Raw genomic sequence first — 16,152 nt, forward strand, 5'->3', positions numbered from 1 at the left:
ATTTTGAAATTAAATAGATTAAAAATAACACATAATTGAAGCTTCTCCATGAAACTTAAGATACAAATTAGCCATTCTCTGGAAAAAAAAAGATTTTGAAATTTGGCCAGAAAACTCATCCTTCAAAAACCAATCGATTTAAATGACCCTCATCTTGGCAAAAATAAAAAAACCAAAACAAAACCCAACAAACTCTCAAGCCTGGGACACCTTATATATATATATATATATATATTATATATATATATATATATATATATATAAGGGGGGCGATGTGGCCGAGTGGTTAAAACATTGCACTGTGGCCCGGAAGGTCCCGAATTCGAGCCCCGCTTTTTCGCTTTTTCCTTGCTCAAGATTATTAACCCCCAAATTGCTCACTTAGACAACATGGGTGATTCTTGTTGACATCAGACATCATGTTTGATGAATTATCTATATTCCTTCGTGAAATACATATATATATATATATATATTATATATATTATTATATATATATATATATATATATATATATATTGGATATGCTTGTTTAAAGATCTTTCATATTAAAAAAAAATGAGAAAATTGAATAGACCGTGATATATAGGATTTATGTACCAGAATAAAGATTGTATGCGCTTGGATAAGAAGCTCAAAATATTGCCATTTGGAAATACGACGGACCAACACACAAATCTGTGTGTAACCTTGAAAGTTTATAGTCTGGATAATACCGTTTAGTGAGGGTTACTCATAAACGTGGATGGCAAAAAACAATAACAAAGACCAGAATGACGTCATATTCCTTCTATATATACAACCGTTGTTTTAAAAAACACAGTATATGCAATGTTAACCAAATAGCACATACTGTGTTCTTCAATAAAAAGGCAGTATAGGAAAAACAAGAACAGAAGATAGAAAAATAACTAAAAAACAGGAATAAAACAAAACAAACAAAAAAATAGAATGGAATTAAAAAATCAAAAACCAAAAACGAAAAACCGCCATCAAGAATCAGAAACGAATCGACCCCCCCCCCCCCCCCCCCCCCCAAAACAAAAAACACAAAAAACAAAAACAAAACCCAAAACAAGACCCACTTCAGTGGGAGGAAAGAGAATCTATAGAAAACTGCTCAATGTTGAAAGTGATGGATCGTGTCTGGCTGTCCCCATGACGATCCAGTTAAACAATAGATTCAAAAAGCAGTAGCCTACAACATTTATGTGTTATCACCACCGATCGCTAACGTATTCATTATTAACCCGAAAACTCCTATCTATGTTAACGTTGGCTATTTTGTCATCATCATTGTGGTTGGAGTCCTCGTCGCGATCGTCAGTTACTGGAACTACCAGTCATAAAACATCGTTTTATTATTTTGGGTACAGACAAAAATCAAAAAATCAAAATCAAAATAGAGGTATGTCTATCACGTATTATATGTAGTCTTAGTTTTTAACCCGGTTTCTAATGCGTTAAACAATTGCTTTCTACCCTTCGGATCTGGCGTTTGACTGCCTGTTGCAAAGTATTTTTACCTGATCTAAGAGACCCAGCTACCCGGCCACTGCTGGGTGGAAAGGCTCTACTATGCAAAATGATATATAGCGTTAATTGTTGCTTATTTAGATACTAGTTTTCTCGCAAACCGGATACAACCAATTCTTATGTATATCTCTGTTTTGCTTGGGACATAGATGGAACAAAAGAATCGAAAATGGTATATTTGGCATTGATATGTTTCTTGCGACTCAATTAAATGAAAGCTTGAAAATATCTAATATCATAGATTGTTCAGTAGGTAAGTAAAATGATCACCAGTTTGGGACATCAGGACACTTTCAGTCAACACACACAACTTCTTCTAGTAGCCTTTATATTCTAAAATCTATTGGAGAGAATTTAGTGAGAGCTAATCACCTCTCTAGTGATTTGATAAAACAACAAAGAATGTTGACGTCAGTTTCATTCATACTATTGGTTGGGTGATGTGGGCATTCATCGAGAATCAGGTTGTAAATCCCTGATTGAAGCATTTAAGAAGATTTCCATAACTGTTTCTGTTCAGAAATTCCGATTTCTAGAAAGCCATTATTGCTTATATGACTAAGGGATATCTGAACTGATGGCAGCTCATGGCAGTTAGTAGACGGAATATTGGATAGGGGCAATCCTTTGACAAATGTAAACTAAAATTGCATTATCTTATTGCTTGATTGTGTGAGTTATTACTTATGTCAATGTGGTACCCACCTCACTCCAACTCATCCGCTCGAAAACGACATAATGATTACCATAGAGCTTCTGATGCGTCTTTGACGTTTTCATCTAGGAGGTTAGCGTCGTCGGCATACCTGGTTGGGTGGCAAGCCGACAGTAACTCCGGCGTTTGGATTATTATGAATTTGGAAGAAGTGCATGAGGCCGGTAATGAAAGCGATTGGGGAAAATATATCGCCTTGTAGCACACCACGAACGATATTGAAGGCTGCAGAGGTTTCTTCATTTCCATTTTTCTAATTCTCACGCATCCAGATGCTGCATCGAAGATGGGTTGAAAACGCCCCGAATTCGACCTGGAATCTACAGTGATGAGACGCAGGCTCCGCTTTGAGGGGCATATCTTCCTCATGGACGCACACCGCTTCCTGCGTCGACATTTTATTACCTACTTGAAGAGCTCGACAACTAGACCAACAGGCACTCTACTTCATGGGCTGGATTCTATTCTATGCCCATTGACGAAGTTGTGACTCTAGCCAGGAACAGACGTGCTTGGTCCCAATATGTGGATTCCCTCTGACCGTGACACTTTTATCCTGATGTAGCATAGCACCTTATAGGTACCGTACAAATATACAATGCAACTCATACATACATACCCTAGAGCTTCCAAAGTAAACATGATTATACAAACACATTGAATAGTTTACTGTTGAAGTTGGAATTTTATTCAATTATATAAATTAAAAGCATATTTTTAAAATCCAGATTTTATATTTCATAAATATCTATATTCAATATTTAATGTTAAAATGAAACCTCATGTATTGAGCAGTTGGACGCCGATTTTTTCAAGTGGTTAGTTTTTAATCGTTGGTTGCAGACACTTGAAAACAGTTGTGAGCATTGTTTTGTAGTTGGAACTTGCATTGAAATAGATGAATATGTTAAAAGACGCGTTTGTTGTCTCCAGAATGTGAAGAAAAGAAAATATGGCTCCCAACAAGTTGGTTTCAGCACCTCTAACTCTGAACTCGGGATTCAGGAGGATAAATATTGTCGTGATAATACTGGGACAGAAAGTAACAACATATAAAGTAGATATCAATACGACCATCTTGCTTACTCTGGCATCACGCGATGTCATGTGATCGTGTGACGACGATGCAGATGACGTTGAGATAGATGATGACGTTGGTGGTAGTGGATAAGATTGAGTCGATCCTTTGGTTAGCACGCCTTTTCCCGCTGTCGCCCCTTGCCTCCATCGTGCATTCTTCTTTAAGCTAGATACCAAAATGAATGTTGCTATTACAGTGAAAGCAAAGGCAGAAAAAGGGAAACGCACGCCCTTCAGAAATAGAGAAGGTTCTGTTACTTCTCTTCTATTTTTCCTAAAGACCATAGTATAAATGGTCCTATTTCTACTTGGGGAGTAGATCCAATCGTAGTAGGCAGCATAATAAAAAGGCGCCACAAATGCAATGTTCATAACATAAATAAACACGATAATGATTGCTGTTCTTTTAGTTGTGATAAGGTCTTTTATCTTTAATGGAAACACAACACAAAGGCACCTTTCTACAGTGATAAATGTCGTGATCAACATTGATACTTTGACACTTAATAAGTGCGGCCACGAAGCATAGAGATAGTTCACTGCTTTAGAATTAAAAGGCAGTTCCAACGAGTAGAAGAACGGGTTTAAGAATGTATTGCTTCCAATCATTGTAATGCAAGCCATGAGATCAGAGACGGACAGTCCTAGAAGACTTACGTTCATAGGATCTTTTACTCCAAGCTTTATAAAAACGATAATATTAATGATGTTGGTAACTGATCCAAACAAACACAAGCCTTGATTGATTATGCCAAGAACTATAAGTTCAAAATACCACATTAAAGCGTCGGAGACAATTGGTCGAAAGATGGTTTCTGTGACATTTAGATCAGAATCGTCCACGATTTGACCGTGACTAAAACAGTTTTGAATTTTCATGCTTCGATTCCAGTGACACAACCAATTAAAAACGATTTTAGCCAATCTGTATGCAAAACGGTAGCTTTGAGTTGTAATAGCTATAACAAAGATTTTTCTTCAAACAATGTGATATACAAAACAATTGTGAATAAGACAAATGTTAATTGTATCTTAACAAACGTGACGACTTCCTGTACGTGGTAAAAAAAAGTATGTCTTTCCCATGGCACTATTAGATTCATTGCACATTCATTTCACGATGGAATATAGATTATCCATCAAACAAAATGTCTGATGTCAACAGGAATCATCCACGTTGTCCAAAGTGAGAAAAAGTGATAAAATTGGGCGATAATAATCTTGCTCAAGGAAAAATAACGAAAGAAGAACGGCAAGAACCCGGGACGGTCCGGGTACCACTACACTGTCTTAACCAATCGGCCACTCCGTACTTGATAAGGAGAGGGTTAATTTAAAAAAGAACATCGTGTTCACCATTCTTCTTCCGCAAACCGACAAAATAATGCATGTTTGAATATTTGGGCAAAAAATATTTACCTCTAATTTGTCCCCATATTGTCTAAAATTATCTGTGTTTATCTTCAAGGAAAATACTTTTTGACAATCGCGATCTACAGCTTTAACCAGGAAGTTGTTGTACCCTGGATTCACATGCATTGTAAATTGTGACCAGACAACTCGTCCTTCAAATATCGATCCATTTAAATGACCCTCAAAAGGCCCACATTTTCTGTTTTCGTGAGGATATGCGGTCTTGTGGTATGACACTCGCTTTCAGATCGGAAGTTCGTTTGTTCGAGCCTCGCTCGGCGCATAGTCAGGTCCTTGGAAAAGGCTCTTTACTCACATTCTCTCGTCCTACTCAGGTGAAAAATGAGTACCTGGCCGTTAACAGCGTTGTCTTTGTCCACAAAATAAAGTAATATCGCCTAACACGTGTCATGTCCCGTCCTAAATGTTAAGTGTTGCTGTTGGCCAGGGACCCATTGTAAAGCGCGTTGAGCACGTTTAGTGGAAATTGAGGTATATAAAAGCTCAAAACTCAAATAAATGACCCTCTTTTTGGCCAATACTCTCAAACCTGAGAAGTCGAGAGGTCCGGCAGTTCACTGGTAAAAAGCAGTTTGTGTCAAGATAAACTATTATTTGCAGGAAACAGATTTTTAGCCAAGGATAAATAACAATTTGAAATTGAATGCAATCTTCAATTGGATTCAGAAATCTGATGTCACGCCGCCAGGCAACGGCCGCAATCTTGGTTCTAAACAAAGAAAATCATTACTTTTTATTCTTCATGCTGGCTAGAACTTTTCATATGCCTTGTGATCAGAATGTGTAAAAGTCAAACCGATCAAATTTATGGGTTTTTTCCCCCTCTGGATACGCTTTTATGCTCGCCGGAAAAATATTTCATACGGCGTCCGCCATTGTTCCGATAGTTTAGAGCCAGTGTTACTAAGTTACCATGCGACATTAGGAAGGAAGTGACGTTACGACTATTGAATCCTATTTAATAAACGAAAACAGATGAAGTGGACGCTTCTGGTTTCCTTATAGCCTTATTCACCTTAACAACGCCATTGTCACGTATAATTTTATTCGTTTGTAGTGTTTCATTCATCCTGTTTTGTTGATAAAGGGGAAATCCAAAACGTCCACATTTTCTGTTTTCCTTTATTAAAATGAAGCTTGCATTCAATTTCACATTGTTATTTATTTTCTTGAGCTTGGAGCAGAGCAACTAACATTTACATTCGCCACATGTATGATGAAACTTGGGTCTAACTTCTATTCTTCATCATCATCATCATCATCATCATCGTCATTGCCTTTTTCACCCTGGATCAGGTTATAGGCCACAGACAAACAGTTTCCATCCTTCTCTATCCTGAGCTATCTTTTAAAAAAAATCTCATTCCAGGTCTTACCACTTCTCTGTATATCAGCTTCTTTAATTCTTCCCTTTCGGCTTTGTCTGTTGTCCTTCATAAATTCTGTCATTCCAGAAACTCTTCGGTCGCCCAAGCTAAATATATATATATATAACCCTTTGCCAACCCCCAACCTTGAAGGTAAACAATATTATACAATTTCTTACATTGCAAAAGGTTCGTATTTCTTCTTATTATAATTCTAAACTCATCATCTAAGGTCATATTGTCATACTGACGTTTTGAAAGCTGAGTATCATTATTTTGTTGATTAAGTAACCGAGCTTTTGTTCATATGTCCGACTCTGCAGTGAGTAATGTTTTTTTTTTTACTGATGGTCAATGTGAAGCGCTTCGAAGCTTCGGCATAAGCGTTATATAATATGTACATTCATTATTATTATTATTATTATTATTATTATTATTATTATTATTATTATTATTATTATTATTATTATTATTATTAAGTAAACGTTTTCTAGTTAAAATGTTTATAAAGCATTTATTCTTTATGTCAAAACGTAATTTGATGTCTGCCATCTTTGCCATTGTAATTTCCATCATAATGCCAACCACAACTCAAAGTATTCACTTGTAATTTTCAAATTATCTTTTTTTTTATAGTAAACAAATGACAAAACTGGATCCATTATGTACTCTAGATCTAGATCTGTATCGCCATCAAGTAATTTTGAAACTAGGCATTGATTTGTTATTGAATTCATTGATTTCTTTCCTCCTCCTCCTCTTCCTCCTCCTCCTCCTCTTCCTACTACTACTACTACTACTACTACTACTACTACTACTACTACTACTTCTACTACTACTACTACTACTACTACTACTACTACTACTACTACTACTACTACTACTACTATACTACTACTACTTCTACTACTACTACTTCTACTACTACTACTACTACTACGACGACGACGACTATTACTACTACTACTACTACTACTACTACTACTACTACTACTACTACTACTACTACTACTCAAAATACTGCCATCACTTCCACTATTATCATCAATATCATCATCAGCACCAAAATAATCACAACCGTCATTATCAATCCATCACTATCACCATCATCATTATAATTTTTTTACATTGTTTAAATTGGCATAAGTCAAACACTGCTTAATGCCGATGAGATTTTTAATATTATTTTAAAGCAGAAGCTATCAATCCTTGGTACATAGCGATACAGATTATTCTAATCCACTCTTATTTTTGAATCATGAAAAATCCCGCACTCCTTAAATATCCACTAACGATTGTCTATAACCTACATTTTAATGTTTTATATATCTCTCTTTTCCCTTCCAACACAGCATTCTTGGGTGTTGGTTTTGCTTTTTTTTTTTTTGTTTTTGTTTTTGTTGTTTTTGGGTTATTTTATTTGAAAGGCGGGTGGAAAGGGGGGGGGGGGGGGGGGTAGAAGTGTAATATCTGAATCGAAACCAATGGGCTTAAATTATTATAATTTGTAATGTATAAACGGCCATTGTTGTTTTACATGTCAAATCAATTTAGAGACGATTTATATCGATTTTAATAATGGCAAGTTGAACTAATTTACAGCAAAATAATGCAATTTCCTTTTTTTCCCCCGTCACAATAATTTCTAATCACTTTGCAATACAATGTCAAGTCATGAAGCACTGAGTTCTTTCACATTGATAGGAAATGTTTTGTTATTTGCATATATACAAATTATTTTTGGGAATAACCATAGCTCAGTTGTTAGAGAACACTTTATATATGTGGGTTTTTGATACTTTGTGCTGTCGAGATTTTGTTCAGGTTAGATAATTGTTCTTTTCGAATTGGCGTAAAGCAATTTGTGGTAGACTAGGGGGTAGTAAGAAATCGTTTTTTTCCCGTTTAATGCTTTAAAAACCGGTTAAAGTTCCGTGTTTTTTGGGCCTTATGACCCTGAAGCGCTTAGAGTCTGGTGTCTCGGAGTTATAGCGCTTTATAAGTTTTCAGCATTATAATTAATATTATAAGAAATGTTTTCAATTAGGAAAGACAAACTTTTATACTTATTGCCTTTACGTCCATCACTGATGTGTATGGCAGTGATGAAATAATATCTCCAATTGTCTGTGTCCCAGGCAAGTTGTTGCAGACACCCAAAGGAGTCGTTCTACCGCCTGATTTCTTTCTCCACTGTTCCTCGCCAGGTCTGCCTTGGACTGCCTAGCTTTCTTTTGCCTTGAGGTGTCCAGCGAAGTGCAACCTTTGGCATTGCGTCATAACCCATTTGAAACACATATCCTATCAAACCTCTATATCCGTCGAACAATAAAGGGTTTCAATGTCTTTAGTGTTGTTCTGCTGGAGTATTATTAACAAAAAAAGAGCTTTATATAGCGCAATATCCACTAAATGTGCTCAAAGCGCTTTACAAGGGGCCCTGGTCAACAGCAACATTTAACATGTAGGACGGAAACATGACGCCTGTTAGGCGATATTACAATTTTTCGGACAAAGACAACGCTGTTACCGGCCAGGTACTCATTTTACACCTGAGTACTGTGAGAGAATGTGAGTAAAGAGTCTTTTCCAAGGACTCAACTATGCGTCGAGCGAGGCTCGAACCCAGGACCTTCCGATCCGAAAGCGAGTGTCATACCACTAGACCACATAGCCGCAAGTAATTTGTATTTGGGGCATATTTCAAAGAAGGATTGAAATGATCGAAACATTAATACCAGCACAGTCGCCATCAGCACAAATGAGAAACGGGTATAACGACCTTTGCTTAATGAAGCAAACGAGATGCTATAGGAGGGGTTAAAAAAACACATTAAAAATAAATTTGACCAGAAAATTCGTAGCCTACTTCAAATATCGGCTGCTTTATTATGACCTTCATCTTGATAAACCTCTCAATCATGAGACTTAGTTGGAGTTTCAGGTTTGTACGTTTTTTTACAAGATGAGTCGCATTTTAATCAATCGACATTTAAAGGTTGATAGGTTGATTTTGATTTTTTTTTGGCCAGAATTTTAATAATATGTTGGTTGTAAAGATACGGCAGGTCTGTACTCGGCAGTTTGTGTTGTGACGTGGAGACCAAAATAAACCACACAGTAGATGACATGTTTACATATTCACCAGACGAATGGGAATCGCTTGATCTTTGATCAGCTTGGGATCTAATACGCATTTGGTTAATGGTTTAACGATAGCGGTGACGCCCCCCCCCCCCTCCTTTTTCGCGCTGGGAGGGGGGGGGGGGGGGTTGTTGGAGCTTGGATTTCGGTCGAGCTTTGTTTTCTAAGTTTGGCTATGTGGTCTAATGGCACCAGGTTTGCGGTCTTTAGGTCGAATGTTCAAATCTCAGTGATGACTTTTTATTTACATTTTCTGACCGTAGTTTGGTAATACATGAATGTCTAGCCGGGAATGCCATTGTCTATGTCCCAAAGACAATAAATTACCATAACACTGGAGGGATTTCTAGTCCAACATGTCCAGTGTCGCTGTTGGATGAGCACCATTTGAAGGAATGTTCACCCATACAGTGCATTTTGCGCTATATATATATATATATATATATATATATATATATATATATATATATATATATATATAAACTAACGTTATTTTATTGGTATTGTTAAAGGGAATGAGATTAGCGGAAGAGTAGCGTCCCTTGATTGGAAGTCACGAGCGGAAAAGTTATTAGAGAGAGAACGTCATGTTGGTTGTGCGGCATGAGACACTTCACCGAAAGAGAGACGCATGCGCAAAACCATTTTGACGTTCTCTCTGTAAGGTGACGTCCAATCAAGGGACGCTACTCTTCCGCTAATTTCATTCCCTATAGTATTTGTTTTTGTTTGTTTTATTTGTTTTTTGTTTGTTTTGTTTTTGTTAAATTTATATTTGCTGACTTCGTTTTGTCCACGTAACGTTAAAATAAACGCAATCGCTTTATCAACTTTTTGAACGATCTATTGAACAAGCAATAGACTGGTACAGTACACAATGCACCTCAGGGGAGTCCCAAGCCAACAGCAACATTGAAGCAGCAAAACCATATAGAAAGAAACGTGTCACTCTACCAAATCATGTTGTTTTTGACCCAATTTCCAATTTAACAGAGCAACAGAGCAATCCTCCTAGTCTTTTCCGACATGTGTCTCACTATTTTCATCTATAGCTTTGTTCTCGAATTCTCTTTTAAAGATTAATTTCACCAGCAGAGAAATTGTAGAACATAATCATTTGATGAAAGATGCTTTTCTTTTCATTTGGTCAAATGACCAGTAATGGTATTTCCTTTTTTCCTGAATATTATCAAAACGAAAACGTGCAACTTATCACAACTTATTGCTGAAGGAGATCAGTAAGCGATTAGGAACAAGGAGGAAGGGTGTTCACTCACTCTCTCAATCCTCTATGTATCGTCGGGAGTTTGAGTAACAGCAAGGAATCGCCAATATTCTGTCTTTTGCTGGGCCTGGGCATTTCGTTCCCTCAATGACAGTCCTTGTCCAGGTTTCCTCAGGTCTGCTCCAGTTCCTTTTTCCTTGGGGTCTCCAGCGTGTCCTCGATGCCGTTTGCTGGCATACTTCTAGACTGATAGAGCCGCCCCTTGTTGACTCTGATGTTGGTGGTGACAGAGGAGGAGGAGGAGGAGGAGTAGGAGGAGGAGGAGGAGGAGGAGGATGAGGAGGAGGAGGAGGAGGAGGAGGATGAGTAGGAGGAGGAGGAGGAGGGGGGAGGAGGAGGAGGATAAGAAGAAGAAGAAGAGGAAGAAGAAGAAGAAGAAGAAGAAGAAGAAGAAGAAGAAGAAGAAGAAGAAGAAGAAGAAGAAGAGGAGGAGGAGGAGGAGGGGGAGGAGGTGGTGGTGGTGGTGGTGGAGGAGAAGGAGGAGACTAAGAACTACGACGACGAAGATGATAAAGAAGAGGAGGAGGATGAAAAAAGGATGATTATGGGTCAAGTGATATCTCAAAGAAGTTTGATAGGCAACTCGTACTTATAAAGTGGGATTTTGGATCTTTGTAGGCGAGTTGGGAATATTTGAAGCATCATGAAGTGCATTGACTATTTTCTGTGAATTCATAGAAACGCTCTGTATAAATGTAAATGTTTTGTCAGTCAGGCTGAACTAAAAATAGAATCCTGTCTGTAAAGAGTTAATACAGGAAGTATTCAAACAGAAAAAGACTGTGTTGTACTCGTAAGCATTCCTTCTTGATATTCAGTGAAAAATTGCAAAAATAGTAAAAAGTAAGTAACACGTATATTAACATTTTAGCAACGAATGTTCCAAATCGGTTGAACTTCTGAAATCACTCTTACACAATTTTGGCCCTTCTGTCGATTATTATGTATCTACAACCTATCTCTCTCTCTCTCTCTCTCTCTCTCTCTCTCTCTCTTTCTCTCTGAGTGGCGTGGCATGCTTACAGTATAAGGTGGTGCCAGGATCAGAATAAAATGACTTAAAACATGTTATATTTCTTATATTTGTAAATACAATCGAAAGAATAAAACATTAAGACTTACTCAAATTAATAAGAGGCAGTAGATATATACCATTTCTCAGTTTTATCCTTTTTTAAAATGCTGTAATCCATTTTTAAAAGATGGATGCGGTGCCAGGCACTAAATCGACCAATATAGCCACGCCCCTGCTCTCTCTCTCTCTCTCTCTCTCTCTCTCTCTCTCTCTCTCTCTCTCTCTCTCTCTCTGTCTGACAGCTGTAGATTGTGACCTAGTCCGCACTTCCGGGTTCAAATTCCGTCATGTTACTGAGAATCACTGGGGAAAATCATAAACAAAATGTCTTAATTTCGCCGCCGTATTTGAACAGATGTCCCGCGGGTGTCAAAGTTGTCTATTTTAAAATCTATTGACTTAGGACTGTCTTAGGGATGAATTATCATAACATGTCTCTTGTTGAGCTTTCTTTTTAGCTTTATATAGCGCAATATCCACTAAATGTGCTCAAAGCGATGGTCAACAGCAACATTTAGTATGTAGGACGGGACATACCGCCTGTTAGGCGATATTACATTTTTGGGGACAAAGACAACGCTGTTAACGACCATGTACTGATTTTACACCTGAGTACGTTGAGAGAATGTGAGTAAAGAGTCTTTTCCAAGGACTCAACTATGCGCCGAGCGAGGCTCGAACCCAGGACCTTCCGATCCGAAAGCGAGTGACATACCACTAGATCACATAGCCGCACAGAAATATGATCACCTTTTCTTAAATTACTTTATAGTTTTCTTAAGTTGTCACATCTTGGGTGCATGACCCGCCAAATAACCATTCAGGATCGAGCTGTTTTCTGCACAACTTTTCAAATTTTCATCTCTGAGAACTCCAAGTGAAACATCAAAATCATTAGGGCTAATTGGTTTCTAAGAGGGAGCAGAATTTCACAAATCTTTCTCACTCTTGAAATCAATAGGCCCTCGGTGGGGTCACCTGACCTGCCATGGTGGACAAGAGGTCGCTTCCTGTGTCTTCTATCCCCCTATGTCTGTTTTCCGAGATGCTTTTTACTCGTGTATTTGCAGTGGAGTGAGATCAGTTGGTATGTCCTACCCCCGGCCGGAGTCCTTTTTGTTGGTCTTTTTCACAGTGCAATATCCAATAAACGTGCTCAAAGCGCTTTACAAGGGCCTTGATTGAGGGGGAAACAATGAAATGTATAATATTATTTGTGGGAGATGATGACTAGCCAAAAGCAACAATTAATAGGTAGAATGAATAATGAGGCCTATATTAGACGATATTGCCATTTTATTCCAGACAGAGACAACGCTGTTAACGGCTAGGTATTCATTTTCCATCTAAATACGGTGAGAGAATGTGAGTAAAAAGAGCATTTTCTAAGGACTCAGCTATACACCACTCAGAGCGGACCTCCCATTCCCAGAATGCGAGTGCTATACCAAAAGACCATATTATATAGCCGCGTCTAACCATGAAGAAAGGGCTGGGGCAAAGATAACAACTCCGATATAACGGCCATAATAAAGAGATACCAGTAGATTAATACCAAATCAAGTAAAGCAAAATACAAACTACACAGTCAGGGTTTAAAACATCACAATCTACAATCCAATGTTGACAGCCGTATTTAATCATTTTTCCTAAATTATACATACCGGTATTGGATCAGCTTACTTGCTAGTCTCACACTTTTGATCAATATAGATAGTTCGAAGTTGACGTCACTCGGGTCTTTGTAATTGTTTTTTTGCCATCCACGTTTATAATTCTCACTAAACTGTATGAACTAGACTATAAACGATCATGTTTAAACACAGTTTTGTGTGTTGGCCAGTTATACTTCCGGATGGCAATATTATGAGCTTCTTGGCTAAGCGCATACTATCTAGTGAGACTTATAATGGAGTGTTTCTTACAATCGGAAAATGATCATAATTAATTGTTCTTTTTCCTTTCGATATCCGCAGCCAGTACTAGTATTACATAGTCATTAAATTTAGCATTTCCATAAATTATAACTACACAACTCGGATTTTATGACTTGTGACTTTTCACATTCAATATTTACAGGTTGCTTTTCCCTTGGTCTGTGAAACAGCTGGTTTTGTTTTTTTTTATCGCCGTGTGTGCAATTAAATATAAACGGAAGTATTGTCTTGTAATTGGAACTTGCATTGCGACAGATAAATATGTTGTAAGACGCAGTAGTTGTTTCTAGAATGTAGTTGAACTAACATATCCCAACTATTTTGATTTAACTCTCCCAACGCTGAGCTCAGGATTCAGTAGAATGAACGTTACTTTGAAACGTCAAAGCAGAATATTACAAGATACAAATTTCAAATTAATACGACCATCCTGATTACTCTACCATCACGTGATGACATTTGATCACGTGATGACGATCGCGGAGATGTGACGGGATCGATGCCTTCGTTGCGATTTCTTTTCCCTGCTGTAGCACTTTGTCTCCATTGCACAGTCTTCTTCAAGCGAGTTGCCAAAATGACTGAGCACTGGTGCTGCCTGTATGATATGGCTTAAGGTCCATCTGTAGGTATGGGCTCCATTCGGCTTCTTATAAGAAGGTCACTCAGGCTTTGATTCTGTCTGTTTACTTTGGGAAAACCTTTCGGGTGTCTTCGTCCGCCTAGGTGATCATATAATTTTGGAACAGGATGTTCCTAACTTTTGTCGCATGCCGGTCAGGACTAAAATTGGACACCTCGTCTCCTGCTTATTGACGGTGCTAATGCTGTGTTTGATCGCTGCTTCCTTCGTCATGAGACTGGCTCTCTGGACAGCCGCATGCAACAACTTTAGGGAAATTCCCATGCCTTCAAGTAATTGATCATTCGTTCACGCTGAAGTTCAAATTCATCATCTACCTCCAAGATAAAGATGAACTATCCGATTGTAAGGGATGGAATCTTTCCATTTCATCAGGTTGTATGGCCTATTATGTAGAGTGCCTGTAGCTGTGGCAATCCGTTTCCTTGTAATGCAAGGCGATTCATAACCCTGTGCTGCTCAATGCAACTCTTCCAAGAAGTTCACATTTGGGGTTGGAATCTCATAATTATTGGACTCGTGAAAAGGCCAGGATGAAACATTTCAATTGGATATTGGTCAAAGTCGTAACGTTGAAACGGTCGTCAATGTACGACCTGTTGATAAGTGGAGTCTGATCCTGTGTAGCTTCTGGAAAACCTTCCATTCTCTTAGCCCGTGAACAGGTTGGTATCTGAGGGACCCATCTTTGTGGCAATCGCAACAAGTGACATCTGATGAAGGCATTCTTTGTTGATCTTAAAAGTCTTTAGTTTGGTGCACAAGTTCAGTGAGGCTAAGAATTCCGTTGCTGGAGATGCCTCTTAAGAGATGTCAGTCGAAAAAGTGCTTAATGGAAGCCCGACATGATGTTGTATTGGTGGATAACGCTCTCAAATCAGCCGTGGTCATTCATCCTTCAAATGAATCATGGATACAATACCAAGAGCCTTATTGGTGGCCTTAACCCTCTCTTTTCCAGCCATTTTCAGGATTTTCCCCCAAACTTCACACCCAACTAACACAAAAATGGGTTTTTTATCACTCAGACATAATAGGTGTAAGTTCTTGCCATACATAACTTCTTTAGAAAATCATACTCTACAACACACCGTTCATTTTGTATAAATTTTATAAATCAAAAAAGTTTGATTGTATTGTCTCTCTGGACAGCGGCATGCAACATTCTTTCGGGAAATTCCCATGCCTTCAAGTAATTGATCATCCGTTCACGCTGAAGTTCAAATTCATCATCTACCTCCAAGACAAAGGTGAAATATCCGACTGTAAGGGATGGAATATTTCCATTTCATCAGATTGTATGGCCTATTATACTTCATGTAAAAGTGGCAATCCGTTTCTTTGTAATGCAAGGGGATTCATAACCCCGTGTTGCTCAATCACACGCTCCCAAGAAGTTCACATTGAAAGTTGGAATCTCATAATTATTGGACTCGTGAAAAGGCCAGGATGAAACATTTCAATTGGATATGGGTCAAAGTCGTAACGTTGAAACAGTCTTCAATGTACGACTTGTTGATAAGTGAAGTCTGATCCTGTGTAGCTTCTGGAAAACCTTCCATTCTCTTAGCCCGTGAATAGGTTGGTATCTGATTCGTCGTTGAACTTAAAAGTCTTTAGCTTGGTGCACAAGTTCATTGATGCTAAGAATGCCATTGCTGGAGATGCTTCTTAAGAGATGGCAGTCGAAAAAGTGATTAATGGCAGTCCGTCACGATGTCGAATTTATGGATAACGCCCTCAAATCAGCCGTGGTCATTCATCCTTCAAATGAATCATGGATACAATACCAAGAGCTTGATTGGTGGATTAACCCTCTCTTTTCCAGCCATTTTCAGGATTTTCCCCAAAACTTCACACCCAACTAACACAAAAATAGTTGGGTTTTTTATCACTCAGACACAATAGCAGTAAGTTCTTGCCATACATAACTTTA

The 16,152-nt window shown here is 38.2% G+C and overlaps 1 protein-coding gene across 1 annotated transcript; it reads right to left on the reverse strand.

Annotated features, from left to right (window-relative positions):
• Positions 1-2,980: 2,980 nt before the first annotated feature.
• Positions 2,981-4,315, reverse strand: LOC144974468 (uncharacterized). The gene has a single exon (XM_078917358.1). The coding sequence runs from the start codon at positions 4,208-4,210 to the stop codon at positions 3,071-3,073; it is 1,140 nt and encodes a 379-aa protein (XP_078773484.1). The 5' UTR covers positions 4,211-4,315; the 3' UTR covers positions 2,981-3,070.
• Positions 4,316-16,152: the final 11,837 nt, after the last annotated feature.

Source organism: Berghia stephanieae, chromosome 6 (assembly GCF_034508935.2).
Source record: "Berghia stephanieae isolate SIO BIC M18660-M18661 chromosome 6, UCSD_Bste_1.3, whole genome shotgun sequence".
NCBI classification, from domain to species: Eukaryota; Metazoa; Mollusca; class Gastropoda; order Nudibranchia; family Aeolidiidae; genus Berghia; species Berghia stephanieae.

Bases quoted from the DNA above. Each gene is read 5' to 3' on its own strand.
- LOC144974468 (XM_078917358.1), bottom strand. From the start codon at position 4,210: ATGAAAATTCAAAACTGTTTTAGTCACGGTCAAATCGTGGACGATTCT.